Raw genomic sequence first — 25396 nt, forward strand, 5'->3', positions numbered from 1 at the left:
GTCCCCAGCACACTCTCCCAGGTCCCTGTGCTGGCCTCCCCTATTCGTGGTCACCCTAGAGTCCTTCCATGGCTGCAGAAACAGGAGTCAGAGGATGGATGGAAAGGGAAGGCCTAGCACAAACTGGGTGGAGGGCGCTGGGGTGAGAAGCAACCTGATCTTGTTGGTGCTCAGTCCCAGTTAAGAAAATAGCTCAGCTTTTTTCAGCCAAGAACACGGACACCTGGGGAAGAGGGGTTCATCCCCCTCTACAGGGCTCTTTGCCTCCTTCGTCAACTCCAAAGGCCCAAAACTTAACGTCCTTTGCATTGAACCAAAAACCAAATACATTGGCGTACAAGTGGGGGGTTTTCTGGACTTTGCTGAAATTTTTCTTTGCTGGAATTCTCACTTCCTCCAGAACCTTCCTGAAGTTCTGTGGGAGTTGTTTAAAACCTGCTGTCTCCTTGAGATCCTCAGTATCAGTCTTCAGAGTGACAAGGACTTGACTTCCTCATGAAAGCTTTCCTGTCTCTGCCTAAACAATCAAATGAAACTAAATGGATAGTTTCTAGCTTAGAAAAGAAGTTTAAAATCAAAGTCTGATTTTATGATGACCGTCCAGGGGAATTCAGAGAGATACATGCACAAAATTTCCTGTGACCATGATAAACAGTTTTCAAGAAAAAAAACAAACACTCACATCACTTGATGCATTTGACCTCATGTGAATGCAAGGACCCATTGCTCACCTCCTCCCTCTGGAATATTCTGGCCAGGGATGCAGGCAGAACATGTTCAGAGAGTCTGTTTTTAGAAATTTTGCTGGCAGGGGTGCCAATGAAAACAACTTCTATGGAGGACAAATTGGTGACAGCTGTCAAAATATAAAAATGTTACTGCTATATGGAGTTCCCGTCGTGGCGCAGTGGTTAACGAATCCGACTAGGAACCATGAGGTTGCGGGTTCGGTCCCTGCCCTTGCTCAGTGGGTTAACGGTCCGGCGTTGCCGTGAGCTGTGGTGTAGGTTGCAGACTCGGCTCGGATCCCGCGTTGCTGTGGCTCTGGTGTAGGCCAGTGGCTACAGCTCCGATTGGACCCCTAGCCTGGGAACCTCCATGTGCCGCGGGAGCGGCCCAAGAAATAGCAAAAAGACAAAAAAAAAAAAAAAAAAAAGTTACTGCTTTAGGACCTAGCAACTTCACTTGTGGAGATTTGTTCACTGAAACAAAAAATTTAGAAATGGTCTAAGTGCCCACTGATAATTATGGCAATGTATATAGTGAAAACCTAAACAGCCGTCAAAAGGAATCAATAAAATCAACAGCGCTGCTGTGGCTGTGATGTAGGCCGGCAGCTACAGCTCTGATTCAACACCTAGCCTGGGAACCTCTATACGCTGTGGGTGCATCCCTAAAAAAGAAAAAAAAATTTGTTTAACACATCTCAAAGTCATAATGTTGAACAAAAGAAGGGTTTCATCATTACCTTTTCCTTTTTTTTTTTTTTTGCTTTTTTTTTAGGGCTGCACCTGTGGCATATGGAGGTTCCCACACTAGAGGTCCAATCGGAGCTATAGCTGCTGGCCTACACCACAGCCACAGCAACACCAGATCCAAGCCGTGTCTGTGACCTACATCACAGCTCATAGCAACGCCGGATCCTTAACCCACTGAGCAAGGCCAGGGATCAAACCCACAACCTCAGGGTTCCTAGTCAGATTTATTTCTGCTGCACCACAACAGGAACGCCCCTTTTCCATTTAAAAAAACTAGATTTTAAAACAAGTTATTAGAAAAAGAAACATTACAAATCAAAACTGTGAGATGAAATTGCCAAAAAGAAACAGAATGTTATTTTTGAGCTTGATACAAAAGACTTTAGTGTATATATTTAAAACTCTTTTTTTTGTTTTTGTTTTTGTTTTTTTTTTTTTTTTTTGTCTTTTTGCCATTTCTTGGGCCGCTCCCACGGCATATGGAAGTTCCCAGGCTAGGGGTCGAATCGGAGCTATAGCTGCCAGCCTACACCAGAGCCACAGCAACGCAGGATCTGAGCCGTGTCTGCGACCTACACCACAGCTCACGGCAACGCCGGATCGTTAACCCATTGAGCAAGGGCAGGGATCAAAACCGCAACCTCATGGTTCCTAGTCGGATTCATTAACCACTGCGCCATGAGGGGAACTCCTAACACTCTTGTTTTTACACTGTGACAATTGCTCAGAATTGTAGTACATCAGCACCATCGGGTCTAGAGTAGCTTTTTTGTTTTCTGGGAGTTTATGGATACTTTTGTTTTCTCTTGACAACAGATATTATGTTTATATATACATATGGGCAACATCTTCAGTATGTCATGAAGAACAGTCAGGATCTTAAGTACATTACCAAGACTGTCACACCTCCTGGCATTGGCCCAGGCACCACCTCCATGTCTGAGCTCCTTAGCTGGACCCTTGTCACCCAGGCTCTATCCCTGTCATGCCCCTTTCACCTGGTGATCCCAATAGCACCTGGGGCAGTGCCTCTCCCCTGTGTCTCAGCTCCTTAGCCTACGGGCAGAGGCTGCACATAATCCAGCTCCTCCCACCTTAAAAACATATCATTTATTGGAGTTCCCGTTGTGGTTCAGTGGTTAAAGAATCCAACTAGGAACCATGAGGTTGCAGGTTCGATCCCTGCCCATGCTCAGTGGGTTAAGGATCCGGCATTGCCATGAGCTGTGGTGTAGGTCTCACACGCAGCTCGGATCCCGTGTTGCTGTGGCTCTGGTGTAGACCGGCGGCTATAGCTCCGATTTGACCCCTAGCCTGGGAACCTCCATATGCCACGGAAGTGGCCCAAGAAATAGCAAAAAGACAGAAAAAAAAAAAAAAAAAAAAAAAAAAAAAACAAACATTTATTATAAGGCTGTGTGCCAGGCACCATGACACGTGTTTCACAACTGGCCATGGTGTTTGGTTTTAGACAAGAGAAAACTGAGGCTCAAGAAGTCACTTGTCCCAGGTTACACAGCAATAGATGGAAGAGCCAGAACTTGACTCCAGAATCTAAATTGAAACTATACGTTCACTCTGCCTACATGCCCCCCCCCCCATTAATGAAGATGCAAGATGTCCTCTCCCCACCCCCACTCACCCCCTGGGAATCTGGATGGGCCTGACCAACCTGGAGAAATAGCTGGTTGGGCACCACTTGCAGCCCCCAACCCTCCTCCCTCCCAGCAGTGACTGGGAAGGGTCCGGAATCAGGAACCACTGGGTAGCTGTAGAGGCCAGAGGTCAGACAGGGGTTTCCTGCCCACCCCTGGGAACTTCCTCCTTCCTGACCCAACTTCTGCCTCCTTGATCAACACCACCCTGGAGGACCCCTCCCCGCTCCACTACCCCCAACTCCATCATCCTGGCTGATGGGGCAATTGGTCCTCATGCCGACGCCTTCATCCAGCTGTTCCCCCAGCTGTTCCCCCTGCTCCCCAGGCAGGGGACAGCAACTGTTTTATTGTTACCCACCCATGGTCCAGACTCCTCTCCATCTCCTTACCTGTGCCCTGTCCCTCCCACTTGTCAGCTTTGATCCCATGGGGCTAGGGTATGTGTCCCACTGTCTGCTCAAGCCTGAGGAGACACCCCCCCCCCATGTCCAGGCCTGAAGCTCCTGGGGCCTCTGGCATCACCCAGCTGAGAGGGTTTCTCCAAAACTTCTGGGGGGAATGGGCAGGATACCCAGAATCCTTTGCTTCTTGGTCCTGAAATCCCCTCCATGTCCCACCTGGGGGTGACCCACAGTGAAGCTTGACCCCCAGTATCTGGTGTTTCTCTTTCACCCTCTGACAGAGCCCCAAGAGGAGGTTTCCAGCAGGAAATGGTAATGACAAGAGCAACAACCAATCCTTTCTCCCAGCCGCCTCCTTTACACCTTATCTCACAGAAGGGGAAACTAAGAGTCAGAGAGGAGAAGTCCCTCACTCAAGCTCACACCAGCCCCAAGTTCACTGACGCTTGTGTTGCTGTTCCGGGAGCACTTACTAAGCGCCCATCTGAGCCAGGCATTGGGTGGGATGACAACTTGGGAAACCTGTGCCACCACCATCCACGGGATCAGCACTGGGTGAGGCATTCCTGTGCCAACTACTGAGCACTGACTGTGTGCCTGGTCCTGGGCTAAGCACGCGGCACAATTTAGCCCCCGTAATCGCCCACATCTGGAGCCAGCCCTCCCAGAGGGGAGGTAAGTCCAGCTCCCGTGAACCAACAGAGACCCCCCATCCCCCACCCCCTAGCAGAGTGAGACACCCCCCCACCCCCACCCCCACTCCCTGCCAAGGTGGTCCCTTCTCCTCCCTGGCCCCAGTGTCCTCCTCTGCACGACAGGGACGTTCAAATGAGGTCATATGCCGCTGAGAACAGCACTCAGCATATATTAGGGGCAGGTGGGGAAACAGAGGCTCAGCCAGGCCACAGACGCCTGGTCACCTAGCTCAGTGCCCCACCCAGTGTTCATCAGAGAGGCCCAGTCGGGCCTTGGTGTCACCCCTCCCCCTTCCCTTCACAGCCCGGGTGGGAGTGTTGTGATAACCCACAGCCCCCGTTTCCTCCCGGCCAGGAAGGAGCCAGGCAGAGGAAGTATTAAGAGGAGTAATATAAACACTCTCCCCTCCCCCCCGCCGAGGCGAGGTCTAGAAGGGGCAGCAGCCACCACCCAGCCCAGGCCAACCAGCGGAGCAGCGCCGGTGCAGCGGGAAGAGCCTGGGAGGAAGATGGGCCTGGCCATGGAGCACGGGGGGCCCTATTCACGGGCCGGGGGCAGTCCGAGAGGCTGCTGGTACTACATGCGCTACTTTTTCCTCTTCCTCTCGCTCATCCAATTCCTCATCATCCTGGGCCTCGTCCTCTTCATGGTCTACGGCAACGTGCACGTGAGTACCGAGTCCAATCTGCAGGCCACGGAGCGCCGGGCTGACGGTCTCTACGGCCAGGTGATGGGGCTCACAGCCTCCCAGGCCAACCTGTCCAAGGAGCTCAACCTCACCACCCGCGCCAGAGATGCCATCATGCAGATGCTGCTGAGCGCCCGCCGAGAACAGGACCGAATCAACTCCAGCTTCCGCCAGTGTCAGGCCGACCGGGTAAGGCTGCAGGCCCGACACTCACCCTGGGAACCCCGGGGCTGGTCACCTCACCTCGCTGAGGTTTACTTTCCTCATCCGAGAGACCGCAACAGTCCCAGACAGTCCCGTAGTGCCTGAGGAGCCCATGGAGAGAAGCAATGCATACTTTGCTTGAATATGTCCCATTCAACATTTGGGACATACTTAGACTAAAAAATGATTTGTGGGAGTTCCCGTCGTGGCGCAGTGGTTAACGAATCCGACTAGGAACCATGAGGTTGCTGGTTCGGTCCCTGGCCATGCTCAGTGGGTTAACGATCCGGCGTTGCCGTGAGCTGTGGTGTAGGTTGCAGACGCGGCTCGGATCCCGCGTTGCTGTGGCTCTAGGCGTAGGCCTGGTGGCTGCGGCTCTGATTAGACCCCTAGCCTGGGAACCTCCATATGCCGTGGGAGCGGCCCAAAAAATGGCAAAAAGACAAAAAAAAAAAAAAAAAAAAAAAAAAAACGATTTGTGGAGAGTTCCTCTTGTGGCTCAGTGGGTTAAGAACCCAACTAGTATCCATGAGGATGTGGGTTCAATCCCTGGCCTCAACTCAGTGGGTTAAGGATTTGGCGTTGCCGCAAGCTTTGGAGTAAGTCACAGATGCAGCTCAGATCTGGCGTTGCTGAGCCTGTGGCGTAGGCTGGCGATTGCAGCTCTGATTCGACTCCTAGTCTGGGAACCTCCATATGCCAAGGGTGCAGCCCTAAAAAAAAAAAAAAAAAAAAAAAAAAAAAAAAAAAAAAAAAAAGGAAAAAGAAAAAAATTAATAAATAAAAACTTTTAAAAATGATGTGTGGTCTAGGTAGAATTCCAGTTTAACTGGGCATCTGGTCTGTTAACAGGCCTGAGCCAGTGACTCAAAATACACACAAAGCCCCCAGCTTGTGCCAGCACACACTAACTGCAAAAAAGAACTGGCTTGATAAATGTTCAGAGCATGTGGTTCTTACTCAGTAGTAAGGATGAATGGCTCAGATTGGCCTGAGGCTAGGTGTCAGCTTTGGAAAAGTTATCTCTTCATCCAATGCCAGGAGGTAGGGAGAAGCTTTTTTTTTTTTTTTTTTTTTTTTTTTTGTCTTTTTTTTTGTTGTTGTTGTTGCTATTTCTTGGGCCGCTCCTGCGGCATATGGAGGTTCCCAGGCTAGGGGTTGAATCGGAGCTGTAGCCACCGGCCTACGCCAGAGCCACAGCAACGCGGGATCCGAGCCGCGTCTGCAACCTACACCACAGCTCACGGCAACGCCGGATCCTTAACCCACTGAGCAAGGGCAGGGACCGAACCCGCGACCTCATGGTTCCTAGTCGGATTCGTTAACCACTGCGCCACGACGGGAACTCCGGGAGAAGCTTTAAACCCTTTGGCTGAGGGGAAACGGAGGCCTAAGAGAAGAGGTGGTTTGGCATTGCCGGGGCCAGGGGGTGGGGTGGGGGGAGTGGAGGGTGGAGGGGTGGGGGGGTTTTGTGGAGACTGTCACCCCTCACACCCCCAGCTCCTGTCGAACTCAGTGTCCCCCATTTTCTTACACATGAAATTCCCCTGAGGAGGTGCCCCTCCTCAGGCCTTGGCTGGAACACAGTGAGAGGACAGGGGTCGGGGGGCAGGGAAAGGGAGGGAAGAGGGTTGGGGCACCTTGGTTTCTCCCACAGGAGGGGTCTGGGCTGGTTGGGGTAGGGGACGGTCGGGTGGGGGTGGGGGGCTGAAGGCCTTTTCTGGGGCAGGAAGGATTTGCACAGCCCCCCTCAAAACTGCCCAGGCAAGGGTCACACCTCCCCCTCTCCTACCCCCAGGACAGGGCAGGTCTGCCCTCAATCCCTAGAGTAGGGGAGTCCCCACTCAGATCCCCAGGGCGGGACCATGGCCCCACCACAGATCCCCCAGACCAGGGCAGACCCCGCAGACTTCCCATTTCCCAGGAATTGGCCCATTTGGATCTTGCAGGACTTGCAAGGTTTTTGGGTCCAGGAGCCATTAGGACTCCCAGGATCATAAAGATTTTTTTACTTTTTTATTATAGTTGATTGTCAATTTCAGCAAAGTGACCCAGACATATATATTTATTATATGTATATGTATATGTATATATGTGTATATATATATATTCTTTTTCTCATATTATCTTCCATCATGTTCCATCCCAAGTGATTGGATATGATTCCTTGTGCTATATAGCAGGGCAGAATCATAAAGTTTTAGACACTCACACGTACCTCGGAATCCTGAATGTCCCCATCAGAGACTATTAAAAATCTAAGGAGTTCCTGTCGCGGCTCAGTGGTTAGCGAATCCGACTAGGAACCATGAGGTTGCAGGTTTGATCCCTGGTCTCGCTCAGTGAGTTAAGGATCTGGCGCTGCCGTGAGCTGTGGTGTAGATGGCAGGCGAGGCTTAGATCTGGCATTGCTGTGGCTCTGGCGTAGGCCGGTGGCTACAGTTCCAGTTGGACCCCTAGTCTGGGAACCTCCCTATGCCAAGGGTGCGGCCCTAAAAAAGACAAAAAAATAAAAATAATAAAAATCTGGAGTTCCCGTCGTGGCGCAGTGGTTAACGAATCCGACTAGGAACCATGAGGTTGCGGGTTCGGTCCCTGCTCCTTGCTCAGTGGGTTAACGATCCGGCGTTGCCGTGAGCTGTGGTGTAGGTTGCAGACGCGGCTCGGATCCCACGTTGCTGTGGCTCTGGCGTAAGACGGTGGCTACAGCTCCGATTCAACCCCTAGCCTGGGAACCTCCATATGCCGCAGGAGCGGCCCAAGAAATAGCAACAACAACAACAACAAAAGACAAAAAGACAAAAAAAAAAAATAATAATAAAAATCTAAGAATCTGGTGAGTTCCCTGTTGCCATAGTGGTTAAGGATCCGGTGTTGTCAAGGATGATCCCGTGATGCAGGTTCAATCCCTGGCCCTGGGAATTTCCGCGTGCAGCAGGTGTGGCCAAAAAGAAAATCAAATCAAATCTGGATCTTTACAACTTCAAAATCATAGCTTCTCCTTTTTTTTTTTTTTTTTTTTTTTTGCTTTTTAGGGCCACACGTGGCATACGGAGGTTCCCAGGCTAGGGGTCAAATCAGAACTACAACTGCTGGCCTACACCACAGCCACAGCAACACAGGATCTGAGCCGCATCTGCAACCTACACCACAGCTCAGGGCAACGCCAGATCCTTAACCCACTGAGCAAGGCCAGGGATCAAACCTGCAACCTCAAGTTTCCTAGTCAGATTTGTTTCCGCTGCACCACAACAGGAACTCCTATAGCTTTTTTTAAAATCTCCCTTAAAGTTGACAAATTCCTCTGGCCTGGAACCTCTCAGGGTTTTCACCAAGGACCCCCCAGAAAGGGGGTGCTGATGCTGAGGAAGAACCCCCATCCCTGCTCTGCAACCCCTTATGTCGGATGGTAACCAGTACGAATCTTGGTCTTTCCCCAATCCTGGTGGTGCTACAAAACAGGGATTTTTTTCTTGAATTCTCTATAAATGCAACTGTATTTCTGGCACTGAGACCCTGGAAGAGAAAGGGGAGATCAACTCAGTGGGTTTTTTTGAAGGACCGCCCCACCCCTGCATGGGGTCAACGTGCCTGAACTTAGACCCAGGATGCCCACAGGAGAATGAAACTGCATTTAGGGGCCATTTTTTTTCACTTCCTCCAACTGCAAGAAAACCTCTTTCTCACTTCATCTTTGGCTCTCAGTCACACCAGTAGCTCTTCTTCTGCAGGGAAGGCTTTTACAAAGGAAGTCACTGGAGTTCCCGTCATGACTCAGCAGTTAGTGAACCAACTAGCATCCATGAAGACACGGGTTCGATCCCCAGCCTCACTCAGTGGGTTAAGGATCTGGTGTTGCCATGAGCTGTGGTGCAGGGCACAGGTGCAGCTCAAATCCCAAGTTGTTGTGGCTGTGGTGTAGGCCGGCAACTGTAGCTCCGATTGGACTCCTAGACTGGGAACCTGCATAAGCTTCGGGTGTGGCCCAAAAAGACCAAAAAAAAAAAAAAAAAAAGGAAGTCACTGGAACTTCTGGAGTTATTTCTGTCCTCCTCCAGCCCTAGGTCTTTAGCACAGGGCCAGCTTCCAAAGGAGTGAGGACAAGAAGTGACAGAAGGGCAAACCCTCTTCACCCTTCATATCTTTCCTTGTTATATTTCTGCAGAGGGTTCTATTCCAAAGTTTCAAAGGCATGAACTTTGTTTTAAAAAAAACTTTAAAACTTCATAAAAACATAACGTACATGCCATGCGGTTGGCCCATTTAAATTGCATATGACAGGAGTTCCCGCTGTGGCTCAGTGGTAAAGAACCTGACTATTCATGAGGATACAGGTTCAATCCCTGGCCTCGCTCAGTGGGTTAAGCATCCAGCATTGCCATGAGCTGTGGTGTAGGTCGCAGGTGCAGCTCAGACCTGGCATCGCTGTGGCTGTGGTATAGGCCGGCAGCTGTAGCTTTGATTCGACCCCTAGCCTGGGAACTTCCACATGCTGCAGGTGCACCCCTAAAAAGAATATAATAATAATAAAATGTACATAACAGAGTTCCCGTTGTGGCTTAGCAGGTTAGGAACCTGACTGGTATCCATGAAGATGCAGGTTCAATCCCTGCCCTCACAGTGGGTTAAGGATCTGGCATTGCCATAGCTGTGGTATAGGTCGAAGTTGCAGCTCAGATTTGGGATTGCTGTGGTTGTGGTATAGTCCAGCAGCTGCTGCTCGGATTCAGCCCCTAGCCTGAGAACCTCCATATGCTGCAGGTGTGGGCACCTCCCCCGCAAAAAAAGTGTACATAACAATGATTTTTGGAGTTCCCGTTGTGGCTCAGTGGTTAACGAATCCAACTAGGAACCATGAAGTTTCAGGTTCAATCCCTGGCCTTGCTCACTAGGTTAAGGATCCAGCATTGCTGTGAGCTGTGGTGTACATTGCAGATGTGGCTCAGATCCTGCATTGCTGTGGCTGTGATGTAGGCCAGCGGCTACAGCTCCACTTGGACCCCTAGCCTGGGAACCTCCATGTCGCAGAAGTGGCCCAAAAAAATGTCAAAAAGGGCAAAAACAAAAACAAAAACAGAACATTCTCGGAGTGCCCGTTGTGGCTCAGCAGAAATGAATCTAACTAGTAACCATGAGGACGCAGGTTAGATCCCTGGCCTTGCTTAGCGGGTTAAAGATCCAACATTGCCATGAGATGTAGTGTTGGTTGCAGACTCAGCCCGGATCTGGTGTTGCTGTGGCTGTGGCGTAGGCCAGTGGCTACCGCTCTGATTGGACCCCTAGCCTGGGAACCTCCTTATGCCCTGGGTGCAGCCAAAAAAAAAAGAATAGTTTAATCACCCCAAAAAGAAATACCATTAGGGGTCACTTCCTGTTCCCCCTCCCCCCAACCCCTGGTAACCAAGAATCTGCTTCCTGTTTCAATGGGTTTGCTTACTCTAGATATTTCATCAAAACAGAATCATACACCATGTGGTCTTTTGTGTCTGGCTTCTCACACTCAGCACGGTGTTTTCAAGGTTCATCCAAGTTGTAGCATATGGCAGTACTTCATTCCTTTTTTATGGCTGAGTAATAATCCCCTATATGGATGGTTCACATTTTATCCATTCATCTCTTGATGAAACACTTGGATTGTTTCTACCTTTTGGCTATTGCGGTTAGTGCTCCTGTATTTGCGTGCAAGTTTTTATGTGAACATATGCTTCCGCCGCTCCTGGGCATATACCTAGGAGTGGAATTGCTGCAGCATAGTGTAATTCTCTTTAACTTTTTGAAAAACTGCCAGATCATTTTCCCGCTGGTACAGAAAATGCTGTTTCCTCCACATTCTCGCCAACACTTGTTACTGTTCATTCTTGGGGTTTTGTTTTATCTATAGCCATCCTAAATGTTGTGGGGTGATATGTCATTGTTATTTTCATTTGCATTTCCTCATGACTGAAGATGGTGAACATCTTTTGATGTGCTTATTGACTTTTGCATATTTTCTCTGGAAAAAAATCTATTCAGATGCTTTTCCCATTTTTCCATCGGGTTGTCTTTTTATAACAAAAATTGATTTTACTTTTATGTATTCTGGTTACTAGTCTCATCATCAGATTCATGATTTGCAGTGTTTTTCCCATCTATGGGTTGTTTTTTTCCCCTTTCAGTATAAAAGTTTTTAATTTTGATGAAGTCCAATTTAGGTTTCTTTTTTTGGCTGCTTATGCTTTTGGTGTCTTATCTAAGAATCCAAGGTCTTGCAGAGTTAACACCTGTGCTTCCTTCTAAGGAGTTTTAAGTTTAAGCCCTTACATTTAGGTCTTAGATCTCTTTGGAGCTAATTTTTGTATATGGTGTGAGGTTGGAGTCTAAATTAATTTCTCAGTATGCGGCTATCCAGTTGTGCTAATACATTTGCTGCAAAGACTTTCCTTAGCAGACACCTGAGCAAGTGAGGATTTGTTTTTTACCATGGGACACTTTTATTTCCTTTGTATTAGAAAAATCTTATCGGGAGTTCCCGTCGTGGCGCAGTGGTTAACGAATCCGACTAGGAACCATGAGGTTGCAGGTTCGATCCCTGACCTTGCTCAATGGGTTAACTATCCGGCGTTGCCGTGAGCTGTGGTGTAGGTCACAGATGCAGCTCGGATCCTGCATTGCTGTGGCTCTGGTGTAGGCCGGTGGCTACAGCTCTGATTAGACCCCTAGCCTGGGAACCTCCCATATGCCGAGAGAGCGGCCCAAGAAATGGCAAAAAAAAAAAAAAAGACCAAAAAAAAAAAAAAATCTTATCAACCACAGTCTCTTCTTCAGATTTCTATATGGCAGACACCTCTTCAAAAACCAGCAAAGAAAAGGATTTCTATATCTGGAATCACTATGGCATCATCAAGAATGAGGAAAATTCTGGGGTTTTATTCAGGCTTCTATCTGAAATTAGCTGTTCTGAATAAAGATATTTTATAATCAAATAAAGGTTACAAAACATTGACATACAAAAAAAAAAAGACTTCATTCCCATGGAATGACCCGGACACCTGAATTAGTTCGCATGGGTTGCCTTAACAATGTACCACAAACCAGGCGGCTTAAGTATCAGAAATTTTCATGCACGCACAAAATCGAGATGTTGGTAGAACTGCTTCATTCCGAGGGCCATCAGGGGAAGTATCCATGCCTTTCTCCTTGACTTGTAGATGGCTGTCTTCTCCTAATGTCTTCAAATCATCTTCCCTCTGTTCAAGTCTGGGTGTCCAGATTTCCAGATTTCCTCTTAAAAGGACTCCAGTCATATTAGATTAGGGCCCATTCTCACCATCTCATCTTAACCACCTCTCTAAAGACCCTGTCCAGAGTTCCCTGATAGCTTAGCAGGTTACGAATCTGGCGTTGTCACTGCTGTGGCTCAAGTCAGTAGCACAGATTCCATCCCTGGCCTGGGAGTTTCTGCATGCCATGGCCATGGCCAAAAAGATAGATAAATAAGACCTTGTTTCCAAATACCCTTGTATTCTCAGGTCCTGAGTGTTGAGGCTTCAACATATGAGTTTGGAGTGGGGGACATAATTCAGCCCATAACAGCTCCCTTGTCAAAAATCAGTTTTTGACTGGCCATAAATGAGAATTAATGTTTTCAACGTTCATCCTAGATGCTGTCAATGCTTTGTTCCTTTTTATAGCCAAATAGTATTAATCACAACAACTTTTTTTTTCTCGGTTAACTAGAATGCCTTGGGGAAGAAGTGATTTGTTTTTTTTTTTTAACTTTTTTTTTTTAAATCAAATGAGATCCTTTAAGTTCTTTTTTTTTTTTTCTCTGTCTTTTTGCCTTTTTCTAGGGCCTCACCTGCGGCATATGGAGGTTCCCAGGCTAGGGGTCTAATCAGAGCTACAGCTGCCGGCCTGCGCCAGAGCCACAGCAATGTGGGATCCGAGCCGAGTCTGCAACCTACACCACAGCTCATGGCAATGCCAGATCCTTAACCCACTGAGCAAGGCCAGGGATCAAACCTGCAACCTCATGGTTCCTACTTGGATTTGTTAACCACTGAGCCATGATGGGAACTCCCTTTTAAATTCTATAGTGCTTTACAATTTTTAAGTTTCACAACATGATTTCATACAATCCCATAATAACACTTTTTTAAAATCCCCTACCCCTATACTGCCCCTCCCCCCTTGCCTCTCCCTACTGGTAACCACTAGTTTGTTCTCTTTATCTGTGAGTCTGCTTCTACTTTGTTATATTCACTAGTTTGCTGTGTTTTTCAGATTCCCCATGTAAATGATATCATATCACTTTCTCTGATTTATTTCACTTAGCATCATGCCTTCCAAGTCCATCCATGTTGCTGAAAATGGCAACGCTTTATTCTTTTTTTTTTTTTTTTTTTTTTTTGCCTTTTCTAGGGCCGCTCCCTTGGCATAAGGTTCCCAGGCTAGGGGTCTAATGGGAGCTGCAGACACCAGCCTATGCCAGAGCCACAGCGTTGCAGGATCCGAGCCATGTCTGCGACCTACACCACAGCTCACGGCAACAGCAACGCCGGATCCTTAACCCAGTGAGCAAGGCCAGGGATCGAACCCACAACCTCATGGTTCCCGGTCAGATTTGTTAACCGCTGCGCCACGACAGGAACTTCCTCATTCATTTTTTAAGGCTGAGTAGTATTCCGTTGTCTATAATAGTTAAAGCTTTTGAAGATCAGCCGGTAAAGAAGCCATGTCCTTGTAAAAGTACAGACCACCTGGGTGCTGGATCTGGGGCCCCAGCCCTCAGGGTCTGGACAGCCAGGGGAAAGGAGTTTCCACAGGAGCTAGACACTGAGTTCTGTCCTGTATCCTATCTGGGCAGGCGATACACTTGAACAACCAGGTGTACATGGCTGCGATTATCTTGAGCGAGAAACAATGCCAAGAGCAACTCAAGGAGACAAACAAAAGCTGCAATGGTGAGTGGTGTGGGCTGTGGTGAGCAGGGTAGTGGACTCCCCGCCCAGTCTCTTGGCAACCCCCAATCTTCCCGAGCCTTATGGTCCTATACCCACAGATTTGAACCTCATGCTGAACCAGAAAGTCAAGACACTGGAGGTAGAGTTGTCGAAGGAGAAGTTGGTATGTATGAAAGACAAGGAGAGCCTGGTGCTGAGCAAGCGAGTCGTGGAGGAACAGCTGGTGGAGTGTAGCAAAGCCCGCGAGCAGCAGCGGCAGGAGCGACAGCTGGCCGAGGAGCGGCTGCAGAAGGTGCAGACCCTCTGCCTCCTGCTGGACAAGGACAAGATTGAGACGGAGCTGCGAAGCCTGTGGAGGGACTCCATCATCTCGAGATCCCTCGACAGCCTGGGCTACAATATGTACCATCCCCTCGGCTCGGAACTGGCCTCCATCCGGAGAACCTGTGACCACATGCCTACCCTCATGAGCGCCAAGGTGGAGGAGATGGCCCGGAGCCTGCGGGCCGGCATCGAGCGTGTGACCCGAGAGAATTCGGATCTCCAGCGCCAGAAGCTGGAGGTCCAGCAGGGCCTGCAAGCCACTCAGGAGGCCAAGGAGAAGGTGGAGAAGGAGGCCCAGGCCCGGGAAGCCAAGCTGCAGGCTGAATGTACCCGGCAGACGCAGCTGGCCCTGGAGGAGAAGGCAGCTCTGCGGAAGGAGAAGGACAACCTGGCCAAGGAGCTGGAGGAGAAGAAGCGGGAGATTGAGCAGCTCAAGATGGAGCTGGCCATCAGCAAATCGGCACTGGACACCTGCATCAAGGCCAAGGTGGGCTGGAGCACCCTGAATTTGGGTTGTGTTGGGGGCAAGGCTGGAGGGCAAGTTGGTGGTGATGTTCACTTTGGATGTGAACTTGTTTCTGTTGTTGTTGTTGTTGTTGTTGTTTTCTTTCTCTTTTTCTTTCTTTTTAGGGCTGCACCTGCAGCATATGGAAGTTCCCAGGCTCGGGGTCCAAATCAGAGCCATAGTTGCTGGCCTATGTCACAGCCACAGCAACAGCAACAGCAACGCCAGATCCCAGCCACATCTGCAAGCTAGATGCAGCTTGCCGCATCACCAGATCCTTCACCCACTAGCATCCTCATGGATACTCATTGGGTTTGTTATCACTGAGCCACAATGGGAACTCCTGTTGTTTTTTTTAACTTAGTTTTTTGAGTTTGGCTTCCCCAGGCTAGGCTGGAATAGTTAGGGCTCACTCAAAAGTGTAACTGGTTTCATTGATGTTAGGATTGGGGCAGCATTTTGAATGGGGATCAGCTTTGAGAAAGGGTGTGGGGTTAAGACTGGAGTTGGAAGTGAGGTGGCTGTCGGGTCCAGGGTTGAGTGGGGGGCAAATCTACTGTGGTTGCTTTGGGATTGGAGTGAGTTGAGGCAATGGGGCAATGAGGGTGGATTTAGACTGGGGGCTGGGATCAAACATGAGTGGCTGAGAGTCTACAGTTGGCTTTAGGATTATGGTCACTGTAATCCATAATCCTAAATATGTAGGATAACATAGGATAATGTGTAGGATAACATACACATTAATAATTCTTTTTTTTTTTTTTTTTTTTTTTGTCTTTTCTAGGGCCGCACCCGTGGCGTATGGAGGTTCCCAGGCTAGGGGTTGAATTGGAGCTGTAGCCGCTGGTCTACACCAGAGCCACAGCAACGCAGGATCCAAGCTGCATCTGTGACATGCACCTCAGCTCACAGCAAAGCCAGATCCTTAACCCACTGAGCAAGGCCAGGGATCGAACCCCCAACCTCATGGTTCCTAGTCGGATTCGTTAACCCCTGAGCCACTATGGGAACTCCAATAATTCTATTAACGTAGGATTTTTTGGCATTAGGATTGGGGTAAAGTTTGAGATTGGGCACAACATTAAGAAAGAGTTAAGGGGAGTTCCCTGGTGATGCAGCAGGTTAAGGGTCTGGCGTGGTTGCTGCTGTGGCACATGTTCGATCCCTGGCCCAGGAAATTCTGCATGCCATGGGTGTGGCCAGAAAAAAAAAAAGTTAAGGTCTGGGGTTTAGTCTGACTAGTGGACCTCGAAATTGGCTTGGAGTTAGGATCAGGTACTCCTCAAGGGTTGATGTCAGGGTTGGGATGGATTTGAGTTGAACTGAAGGTTTGGGTTAAGATTGGGGTTCTGTGTAAGATTTCATTAGTCTTAGAATTAGGTTGAATTTGGAGTATGTATTGTAAGGAAAGGTTAAAAGTTGTGTCCGGGTGGATGTTGGGTCTAGGGTTGGGGGAGGAGTGGATCTAGGGCTTCAGTAGTTTGGGGATTGGTTGTGTTGAGACTGGAGTTGAGGCTCAGGTGGGTGTAGGTGGCTGATGGGTCTAGAGATGATTAGAAGTTTGGGGTCAAGTGTAAATTCAGAACTTCATGGGCAAATGAGATTGGGATTGGCATTGACCATGGATTAGGCATTGAGATTAGGTAGGGTTTAGGTTTGGCTGATTGGGGAGTTGAGTTGGTCTGGTGTTGGGATATATTTGAGGTGAAGGATTAGGTGACCCTGGATTAGAGTGGGATTGGGGTCAGGGTCAAGGCTGGGTCTAGAGTAGAAGCTGGGTGGATGTTGATCTTGGCTGGGGCTAGGCTGAGGTTCTAACTCAAGTAGAGGCTGGAGTCAAGGTTGAGTTGGAGTTGAGCATGGTGTTGGGAAGCTATGTATGGGTGGCCATAGTGGAGCCCAGGGCTGGGGGAAAGGGGAGTGGTGTAGGGTTTTCATAGTGTCTGGGTCTAGGGGATGGGATATAAAGTTATGGTTAGATCAGGTTTGTCATGGAGAGTGGGTTTAGGTCAGTGTTTGATTCTGAGGAAGGTTCTGTTTTCATGCTGGGATCGGCTTTTAGGTGACTGAGTTCAGAACTGGCTTTGGATTTCAGGTTTGGGGGGATTAGCTCAGAGTTGCTTGAGGGATGGCATTAAGAATCAAGAGATGCATCTAGGCGCAGCTGAGACGAATCCCGCTAGGAACCATTGAGGTGGCAGGTTCCATCCCTGGCCTCGCTCAGTGGGTTAAGGATCCAGCATTGCCATGAGCTGTGGTGTACGTCGCAGACACAGCTTGGATCTGGTGTTGCTGTGGCTGTGGTGTACGCCAGTGGCTACAGCTCCGATTAGACCCCTAGCCTGGGAACCTCCATATGCCACGGGTGTGGCCCTAAAAAGACAAAAAGAAAAAAAAATAAAAGAATCAAGAGATGGCATTAGTTTACAGAGAGGGTCAACTGCAGTCTGGCAGGGAGCTGGGTTGAGTGGATGGACTCAACTGGGGTCATGGATTGGAGTCAAGTTGTCACGGAAACTGAGGCAGGACCCCTGAAGAGTGGGGTCTCTGTGGGGCTTCCAAGGGAAGCCAATCCTTTGAGGGCAGGTGGCTGCAGTGATTGTATATCCATCATCACTCGTGTCCTTCTCCATGGGCATCTGTCTGTTTCTCTGCCCTGGAAGGAACTCAGGTCTCCAAGGGCATTTAGGGGCAGGAGCCACCCTGGGACTTGTTCAAGGGCCCTGGCTTCCACCAACTTCCTTTCATCCTTCTTCCCACAGTCTCAGCCGATACCTGGGCCAAGACCTGTGGGCCCTGTCCCCAACCCCCCTCCGATCGGTGAGTGACAGAGGGCAGAGCCAGGAAAGAGGGGGCGGATTCCACATTGTACCCTGGGGTGCTAGCCCAGGGGAACTGGGATGGGTGGTGGTGGGGTGCATGCTACTAAGGCATCAGGTTGGGGCTGACCCCTCCCTCTCACGGCAGACTCAGCTACCCTGGAGGAATTCAAGAGGAGGATCCTGGAGTCCCAGCGACCCCCTGCCAGCAATGCCATAGCCTCAGCCAGGTAAGGTTCTGGGCGAGCTGAGACATTTTAGACTCAGGACTTTGGACAAGGCTGGGTACAGGACTAGGGGTGGGAGGAGGCTTATCTCACACAGGTTGCTTCCTTAATTGGGCTCCTGCTGTATACCACGCCCTATGCTGGGCCCAGGGAACACAGCTGTGACCAAGACACACAAGTTCCATTCATGAAACTCCATGAGTTGTGGGCCAGAGAAATAATGGAGGAGGCAGGGTAAGAAGGATGACTTCCATTACTGGGTGCTTACTGTGATCTCGGCACAGTCCTAAGCACTCTACTGGATTGATTTATTTAATCCTTAGAATCCTAACCTATAAGTGAGCTATCCCCACTTTCTGGATGAAGCAAATGAGGCACAGAGAGGGTGTACATCATGCCCCAGGTAACACAGCCAGAGCTAGGACACACCTAGGTGATTAGACTTCAGAGAGGCAGGAGGGCCTCAGTGAGGAAGAAGCCTTTGGGCTGGAGGTGGGACAGGGGCCCAGCCTGGGGTAAGGCAGGGGGAAGTGCTCCAGGCAGCAAGAACAGCCAGAGCAAAGGCCCTGTAGCCAGATAAGGGTGGCAGAAGTGAATGGAGCTGAGGAAAGGGAGGAGGGAAAGCTGCGTCCAAGGGTGGCCCTTTCTGAGCCTCACTTTCTACCAATACAAAAATGGGGTCTCCGGGAGTTCCCACTGTGGCTCATGGAAAACAAATCTGACGAGCATCCATGAAGAGGCAGGTTCGATCCCTGGCCTCGCTCAATGGGTTAAGGCTCTGGCATTGCCATGAGCTGTGGTGTAGGTCGTTGATGTGGCTTTGATCTGATATTGCTGTGGTGTAGGCCGGCAGCAACAGCTCCAATTGGACCCCTAGCCTGGGAACCTCCTTATGCCAGCTGTATGACCCTTAGAAAAACAAACAAAAAACGGGGGTCTCCAAAATCAAGACCATGGAAATGCATTGCCAACTGTAAAGTGCTGGCTGGAGCAGGGGACCCAGGGCCTCAGCAGTGAGCATCAAGAGGGTCTGGCTCACTGCCTTCACCCCCCTCACCACCTCCCAGGGGCCCAGTCATCCGCTGTACAAACCCTGTGCGTCATGGGGTGGTGACTCAGGCCACAACCCTAAGAACACCCTGTGCTCCCTCCAGGGTCACAGTTCTGCCTCCTCTTTGGAACCACACTGCTGACCTAGGAGCCAGGGATGGGCATTCTCGTTTGCAGTTTAGGACCTGAGGCTTGGGAAAGCATCTGGGTTTTTTTTTCAGATCCTTTGGACCACAAAGCCCATGCTGTTAGTGGTTTTGCCACCAGGCTACTGTCAACCAAATCTATTTCAGCCTCAGGGTGCTCAACAAAGCCCTTGGGGTCAAAAAGACTTCCAGAGGTCTGTCACCAAATCCCCAGGGTCCTCCATATCCAGCTCCATCTCCACGATACTTCTTCTTACATACCCCCTCTGACGGGGAGCTCACCCCCTTGTAGAACCAATGCCCTCTCTCCGAATGGCTCTGCCTGGAGAGATCCCTCAGCCTTGAGCGGCCTGAGGAGAGGGAAGCAAGGGGGGTTGAGGGAAGACAGAGGTTTCCTCTACCTTGGCCTGAAGCCATATGGCAAGGAAGGAGGTTCTATTATTATCCCCATTTCTCAGAGGAGGGAACTGAGGCCCCAGGGAAGTGATCAGCCTGGGGTCATGCGTCAGCAAGTCAGGGCTGGAGCCAGGCTCCCGGCCCTGGCCTATCTAGGTCTCAGCTGAGAACAGGGAAGCTCTGGACATTGTTTACCCCAAATGACAAAGTCCCCACCCTTTGACAAGGAAACAATGAGTACTTAAGCCCGGGCCCCTCCTGCCTCTCTCTTCAGGGTTGCAGGAAGGGCCTCATGGGCCAAGGGCTCCAGCCTTGAGTTCGTCTTTTCCTGAGAAAGGGGCCAGGGACAAGCAGGCTGGGGTCTTTGCTCTGAGTTCAAACTCTAACTTGGCCAGTCACTCACTGGGCAGCCAGTGAGTGAATCGTAACATCCACATTTTAGATGCATCCAGTAGGGGCCCAGATCCAAGACCTGGCATCAAATCATGAAAAAGCAAAAGCAAAAGATGTTGCTTTTTTATTGAAACTTTTTTTTTTTTCTGCTTTTTATGGCTGCTCCCATGGCATATGGAGGTTCCCAAGCTAGGGGTCGAATTGGAGCTACAGCCACCAGCCTACATCACAGCCACAGCAATGAAGGCTCCAAGCCAAGTCTGCAACCTACAGCACAGCTCACAGCAACACCAGATCCTTAACCCCCTGAGCGAGGCCAGGGATCGAACCCGCAACCCTTTGGTTCCTAGTTGAATTCATTTTGCTGCGCCACGATGGGAACTCCAAAACCTTTTTTTTTTTTTCTTTTTAGGGCTGCACCTGTGGCATATGGAGGTTCCCCAGCTAGTGGTCAAATTGAAGCTGCAGCTGCGGCCTACACCATAACCATAGCAACGCAGGATCCAAGCCGTGTCTGCAACTTAATGCCATAGCTTGCAGCAACACTTGATCCTTAACCCACTGAGTGAGGCCGGGGATCAAACCCGCATCCTCATGGATACTAGTCAGGTTCATTTCCACTGAACCACAATGGAAACTCCTAATTGAACACTTTTTAAGTCATTTTCTGTTAAGGGCAAGTTCACCAGCTTTCCTTTACTTGGTAAGACTGAGTGTCCCTTGGAAATCAGTTTATTTCAGTTAAAAAATAAAAATAAAAACACAATGGAAGTTCCCTGGTGACCCAGAGGTTAAGGATCTGGCATTGTCACAGCCTCTGGTTGCTGCTGTGACTTGGATTCAATCCCTGGCCCCGGGAGCTTTTGAATGCAGCGGGCATGGCCAACGGAGAAAACCCCATAATAGACATGAAGACAAATATTAAGTAAATATTGGTTTAGGGGCTATATGGCTGGAGATGGCAAAAGTCACAGTGTGGAAGGTTGAAGATGGGAGACCAGCCCTGGCTCTGAGTGTCAATTCAAGTTCACTGCCATTGCTATGATGATTTGTTTTTTCATTCAACCTGTATTTTTTGAACAGCTGCAGGTGCTGAGGCCACAGGAAGAAATAAGCCACAGAAATTCAAAACTTCACCCTTGTGTGGCTCATAGTCTAGTGGGGAAGACAGATGACAAACCAGATAAATGAAATGGGACAGGCCCCCTAGGTGATGGGTGAGACCAGAAAGGGAAGATGGAGCTTGAGGAGGTTGGAATTTTCCACGGTGGGGCCAAGGCAGGCTTCACTGAGAAGGTGAACATTTGAGAAGTGAACAAAGAAAGATGATGGAGGGAGTTCCCGTTGTGGCACAGTGGTTAATGAATCCGACTAGGAACCATGACTTTGCGGATTTGATCCCTGGCCTTGCTCAGTGGGTTAAGGATCTGGCGTTGCTATGGCTGTGGTGTAGGCCAGCAGCTGTAGCTCTGATTAGACCCCTAGCCTGGGAACCTCTACATGCCACATGAGTGGCCCTAGAAAAGGCAAAAAGACAAAAAAAAAAAGAAAAGAAGAGAAAGAAAGATGAGGGAGGACCCATGCAGGGTGCCCTGGGCAGTGAGCACAGCCCTGCAAAGGCCCTGAGGCAGGACCTGCCATGTGCCCGGTGAGTTTGACTGAGGAGGCAGGTGCAGCTGGAATGGAGTGATCCAGGAGAGAATCAGGGTGATGACGGGCAGATCAGGCAGGGCTACAGCGAGGACTTGGGGAACCCTGGGAGGGCTGCGAGCAGCAGCGCACATGACCTGACTCAGGTGTTCACAAGACTCATTCTGGTCACTGTTGAGGGGGTGACATTGGGAATCTGGATCCAGGTGAGGAACAGGGCTTAGGAGCCTCGGTCTCTAAAAATGGCCAGGGATGACCCTCTTTTGCTGGCTGGCTGGCAGAAGTGGTTCAAGAATGTCTGTCAGGGCTGGCCCAGCGCCCGCAAATGCTGGTAGCAGACAGAGACTCGAGCTGGGAAGGGGGGTGGTGGGGGGGGTGTGGGGGGTGGGGTGGCCAGAGCCAGCCAAGGAACGTGAGGCTGCGGGGGGGCCCCAGGGAAGAGCCGGGGAAGGAAGGGAGGGGGCCAGCGGAAGCGGCACTTGGCTCAGGTCCCCACCTCCCCCATCAGGAAACAGCCTCTGCGCCAACTCTTGACCCCTCACGAGAACCTTTGCCAGGCCAGGGTGGGGGAAGGGCATTCCAGCCAGTGGAATGGCTCCTGCAAAGGCAAGGAGGGGGAGGGGCGGAAGTGAAGCGATGACCCTGAGCATGGGGGGGGTACTTTGGCAGGTTTTGATTCCCCCATGGGGAGGCCTGGTGGGGGCAGTGGGGGTGGAGCCTTGGATGCCAGATAGAGAAGATCTGGCTTTGTCCTGAGGGCCCTGGGGAGCCATGGAAGCCTGTGAGCAGGGGCAGGCTCATTAGAAGAACTCTCTTGGGGGAGTTCCCCCTGTGGCACAGTGGGTTCTGTGGCATCTCTGGAGTGCTGGGACGCACGCTGGAGCGGGGTTGGATCCCCAGCCCCAGCACAGTGGGTTAAGGATCCAGTGTTGCCACAGATCCTGTGGCTTGATTCTGATCCCTGACCCGGGAACTCCACAGGCCACGGGGGGCAGCCAAAAAAAAAAGCTCTAGGTCAGTTCTGTGTAGGCGAAAGAGGGAAACTGAGGGGAGTACCCGTTGTGGCTCAGCGGGTTAAGAACCCGACTAGTATCCATGAGGACATGGGTTCAATCCCTGGCTTTGTTCAGTGGGTTAAGGATCCAGCGTTGCCCAAGCTGTGGTGTAGGTTTGCAGACGTGGCTTGGATCTGGTGTTGCTGTGGCCGTGGTGTAGGCGGGCAGCCGTAGCTCTGATTCGACCCATAGCCTGGGGACCTCCATATGCCACAGTGCGGCCCTAAAGAGAAAAGAAAAGGGGGGCCAAGGGCTTTGAGCAAAATCTCAGGATCCTCAGGGCCTTAAGAAGCAAAGGGAAGAGTCAGACAGACTGCAGCAGAGGCCTGGAGCATAGCAGGTGGCCTCTCTGAACCTCAGTCTCCTCAACTGTATAATGGACAGGTGCACCTCTCAGTCCCGCCATTCCCCAGAGGTTCAACAAGTAGAAGTCTAAGGAGTCCTAGGGTTCCCGGGAGCAAGACGGGACCCGGGGTAAGAGGCAGGCCCAAGTGAGGTTTATCCTTCCATCTGTCTGACTATGTATTCCCATCTCCTTCCTGTCCCAGTGGCTGAGGCGGCTCCAGGCCCCAAGGACAGAGGGGTGGCCCTGACTCACCTGTCTGGAGACAAGGTGCAGCGAGACGCCCACGTCGCGGGATGCAGCCAGGGCCAAGTCAGATGACCTCCCGCGCACATACACTAAAGTGGGAACCCTTGGCCTGTGCCCCCACCCACCACCCTCTCCGCCTCCCCCACACCCCCGCATACTCTCTCACAGGCTGCGCCTGCGCCACATAGTCCCTCACCCATAGACGCCGTGACGATGTCACAGATGCAGTGACATCACATAGACATGGTGGTAACGCCACACATTGTCTAGATGATGACATCGCAGAAATATGTGGCGACATCACACACCCTTTCTGCCCAACACCTCGAGAGAAATTACGCCCCTCCACGCATGTGGGCCAAAGCACCCGAAGCGTTCCTCGTGTCTGGAGCATCCCCACGCTCCAGGCCAGGAGAAGTGAGAACAGGAAGACTTTTGCCTTCATCTGCCCCTGAGAGTTTCCAGGGTCCCCTTCGAGAGGGGGACATCTGGTCCAAGGGTGAGTGTAGCCCCCTGGCCTCCTTAGAGCCCACGAAGGCAGCTGCCCCTTCACACCCTCCCTCCATACTCAGCCCTGCCTCTACCGCCCTTATAAATGTTAGTGGCACAAAATAAATGTTATCGAATCCCTTCAAAGACCCCAGCGTCATGATTCCTGCTTTGAAAAGGCACCACCAGGCTATGAAGAGAAAAGAACTAGAAATAAAATGAAAGCTGGAGGAGTTCCCACCATGGCGCAGTGGTTAACGAATCCGACTAGGAACCATGAGGTTGCGGGTTTGATCCCTGCCCTTGCTCAGTGGGTTAAGGATCCGACATTGCCATGAGCTGTGGTGTAGTCGCAGATGCAGCTCGGATCCCACATTGCTGTGGCTCTGACGTAGGCCCGTGGCTACAGCTCTGATTAGACCCCTAGCCTGGGAACTTCCATTTGCCACTGGAGCGGCCCTAGAAAAGGCAAAAAGACAAAAAAAAAAAAAAAAAAAAAAAGAAAGAAAGAAAAGAAAAGAAAGCTGGAAAACCCAGTCCCCAGTGTCCCCAAGCCAGCTACCCCCAAGACCCAGGCATTTCTGTATGTGAAGAGAAATGATAAAATTATAGTCAATGACAGGTGCATGAAATGGCTATAAAGCCCCCCCCCCAACCCGGTTTTACAGCATTGTTGTCAATTTAGTGTCTCTTTAAAATAGCAGATGTGGAGTTCCCGTTGTGGCGCAGTGGTTAACGAATCCGACTAGGAACCATGAGGTTGCGGGTTCAGTCCCTGCCCTTGCTCAGTGGGTTAACGATCCGGCGTTGCCGTGAGCTGTGGTGTAGGTTGCAGACGCGGCTCGGATCCCGCGTTGCTGTGCCTCTGGCGTAGGCCGGTGGCTACAGCTCCGATTCAACCCCTAGCCAGGGAACCTCCATATGCCACGGGAGCGGCCCAAGAAATAGCAACAACAACAACAACAAAAGACAAAAGACAAAAAAAAAATAAAAATAAAAATAAAAATAAATAAAAAAAATAAATAAAAATAAAAATAAATAAATAAATAAATAAATAAATAAATAAAATAAAATAAAATAGCAGATGTTGGAGTTCCCATTGTGGCTCAGCAGTAACGAATCCTACTACCATCCATGAGGTTGCAGGTTCAATCCCTGGCTTCACTAAGTGGGTTAAGAACCTGGCATTACTGTGACCTGTGGTGTAGATTGCAGACTTGGTTCAGATCTGGTGTTGCTGTGGTTGTGGCAGAGGCTGGCAGCTCCAGCTCCAGTCCGACGCCCAGCCTAGGAACTTCCCTATGCCACTGGCGTGGCCTACCCCTGCCCCCTGCCCCCCAAAAGCAGATATTTAAAAGGCAGTTTCAGAGTTCCCATTGTGGCACAGTGGTTAACAAATCTGACTAGGAACCATGAGGTTGTGGGTTCTATCCCTGGCCTTGCTCAGTGGGTTAAGGATCTGGCGTTGCTGTGAGCTGTGGTGTGGGTCGCAGACACGGTTCGGATCTGGTGTTGCTGTGGCTCTGGCGTAGGCCAGTGGCTATAGCTCCGATTAGACCCCTAGCCTGGGAACCTCCATATGCTGCAGGAGCAGCTCAAGAAAAGGCAAAAAGACAAAAAAAGAATAAATAGGAGTTCCCATCATGGCGCAGTGGTTAACGAATCCGACTAGGAACCACAAGG

The 25396-nt window shown here is 50.3% G+C and overlaps 1 protein-coding gene across 5 annotated transcripts; it reads left to right on the forward strand.

Moving 5' to 3' along the window:
* Nucleotides 1-4652: 4652 nt before the first annotated feature.
* Nucleotides 4653-23860, forward strand: PLVAP (plasmalemma vesicle associated protein). 5 transcript variants are annotated; one of them, XR_014837422.1, is made up of 6 exons: nucleotides 4653-5110; nucleotides 13971-14067; nucleotides 14166-14878; nucleotides 17659-17716; nucleotides 17864-20085; nucleotides 22825-23860. XR_014837422.1 is itself a non-coding variant. In XM_021083560.2 (6 exons), the coding sequence occupies exons 1-6, from the start codon at nucleotides 4742-4744 to the stop codon at nucleotides 23185-23187; spliced, it is 1326 nt and encodes a 441-aa protein (XP_020939219.1). In that variant the 5' UTR covers nucleotides 4653-4741; the 3' UTR covers nucleotides 23188-23860. The 5 variants fall into 5 exon arrangements, 1 of the variants encoding a protein (XP_020939219.1); XR_014837425.1 differs by lacking the exon at nucleotides 22825-23860 and adding an exon at nucleotides 21413-21493 and having other exon boundaries at nucleotides 17864-20009; XR_014837423.1 differs by lacking the exon at nucleotides 22825-23860 and adding an exon at nucleotides 20363-21251 and having other exon boundaries at nucleotides 17864-20107.
* The last annotated feature ends 1536 nt before the right edge of the window (nucleotides 23861-25396 follow it).

The sequence above is a fragment of the Sus scrofa genome, chromosome 2 (assembly GCF_054392235.1).
Source record: "Sus scrofa isolate SSC_HxYL_T2T_F1_AM1 chromosome 2, Sscrofa_HxYL_maternal_Yorkshire_Landrace_v2.0, whole genome shotgun sequence".
In the NCBI taxonomy this organism is placed as follows: Eukaryota; Metazoa; Chordata; class Mammalia; order Artiodactyla; family Suidae; genus Sus; species Sus scrofa.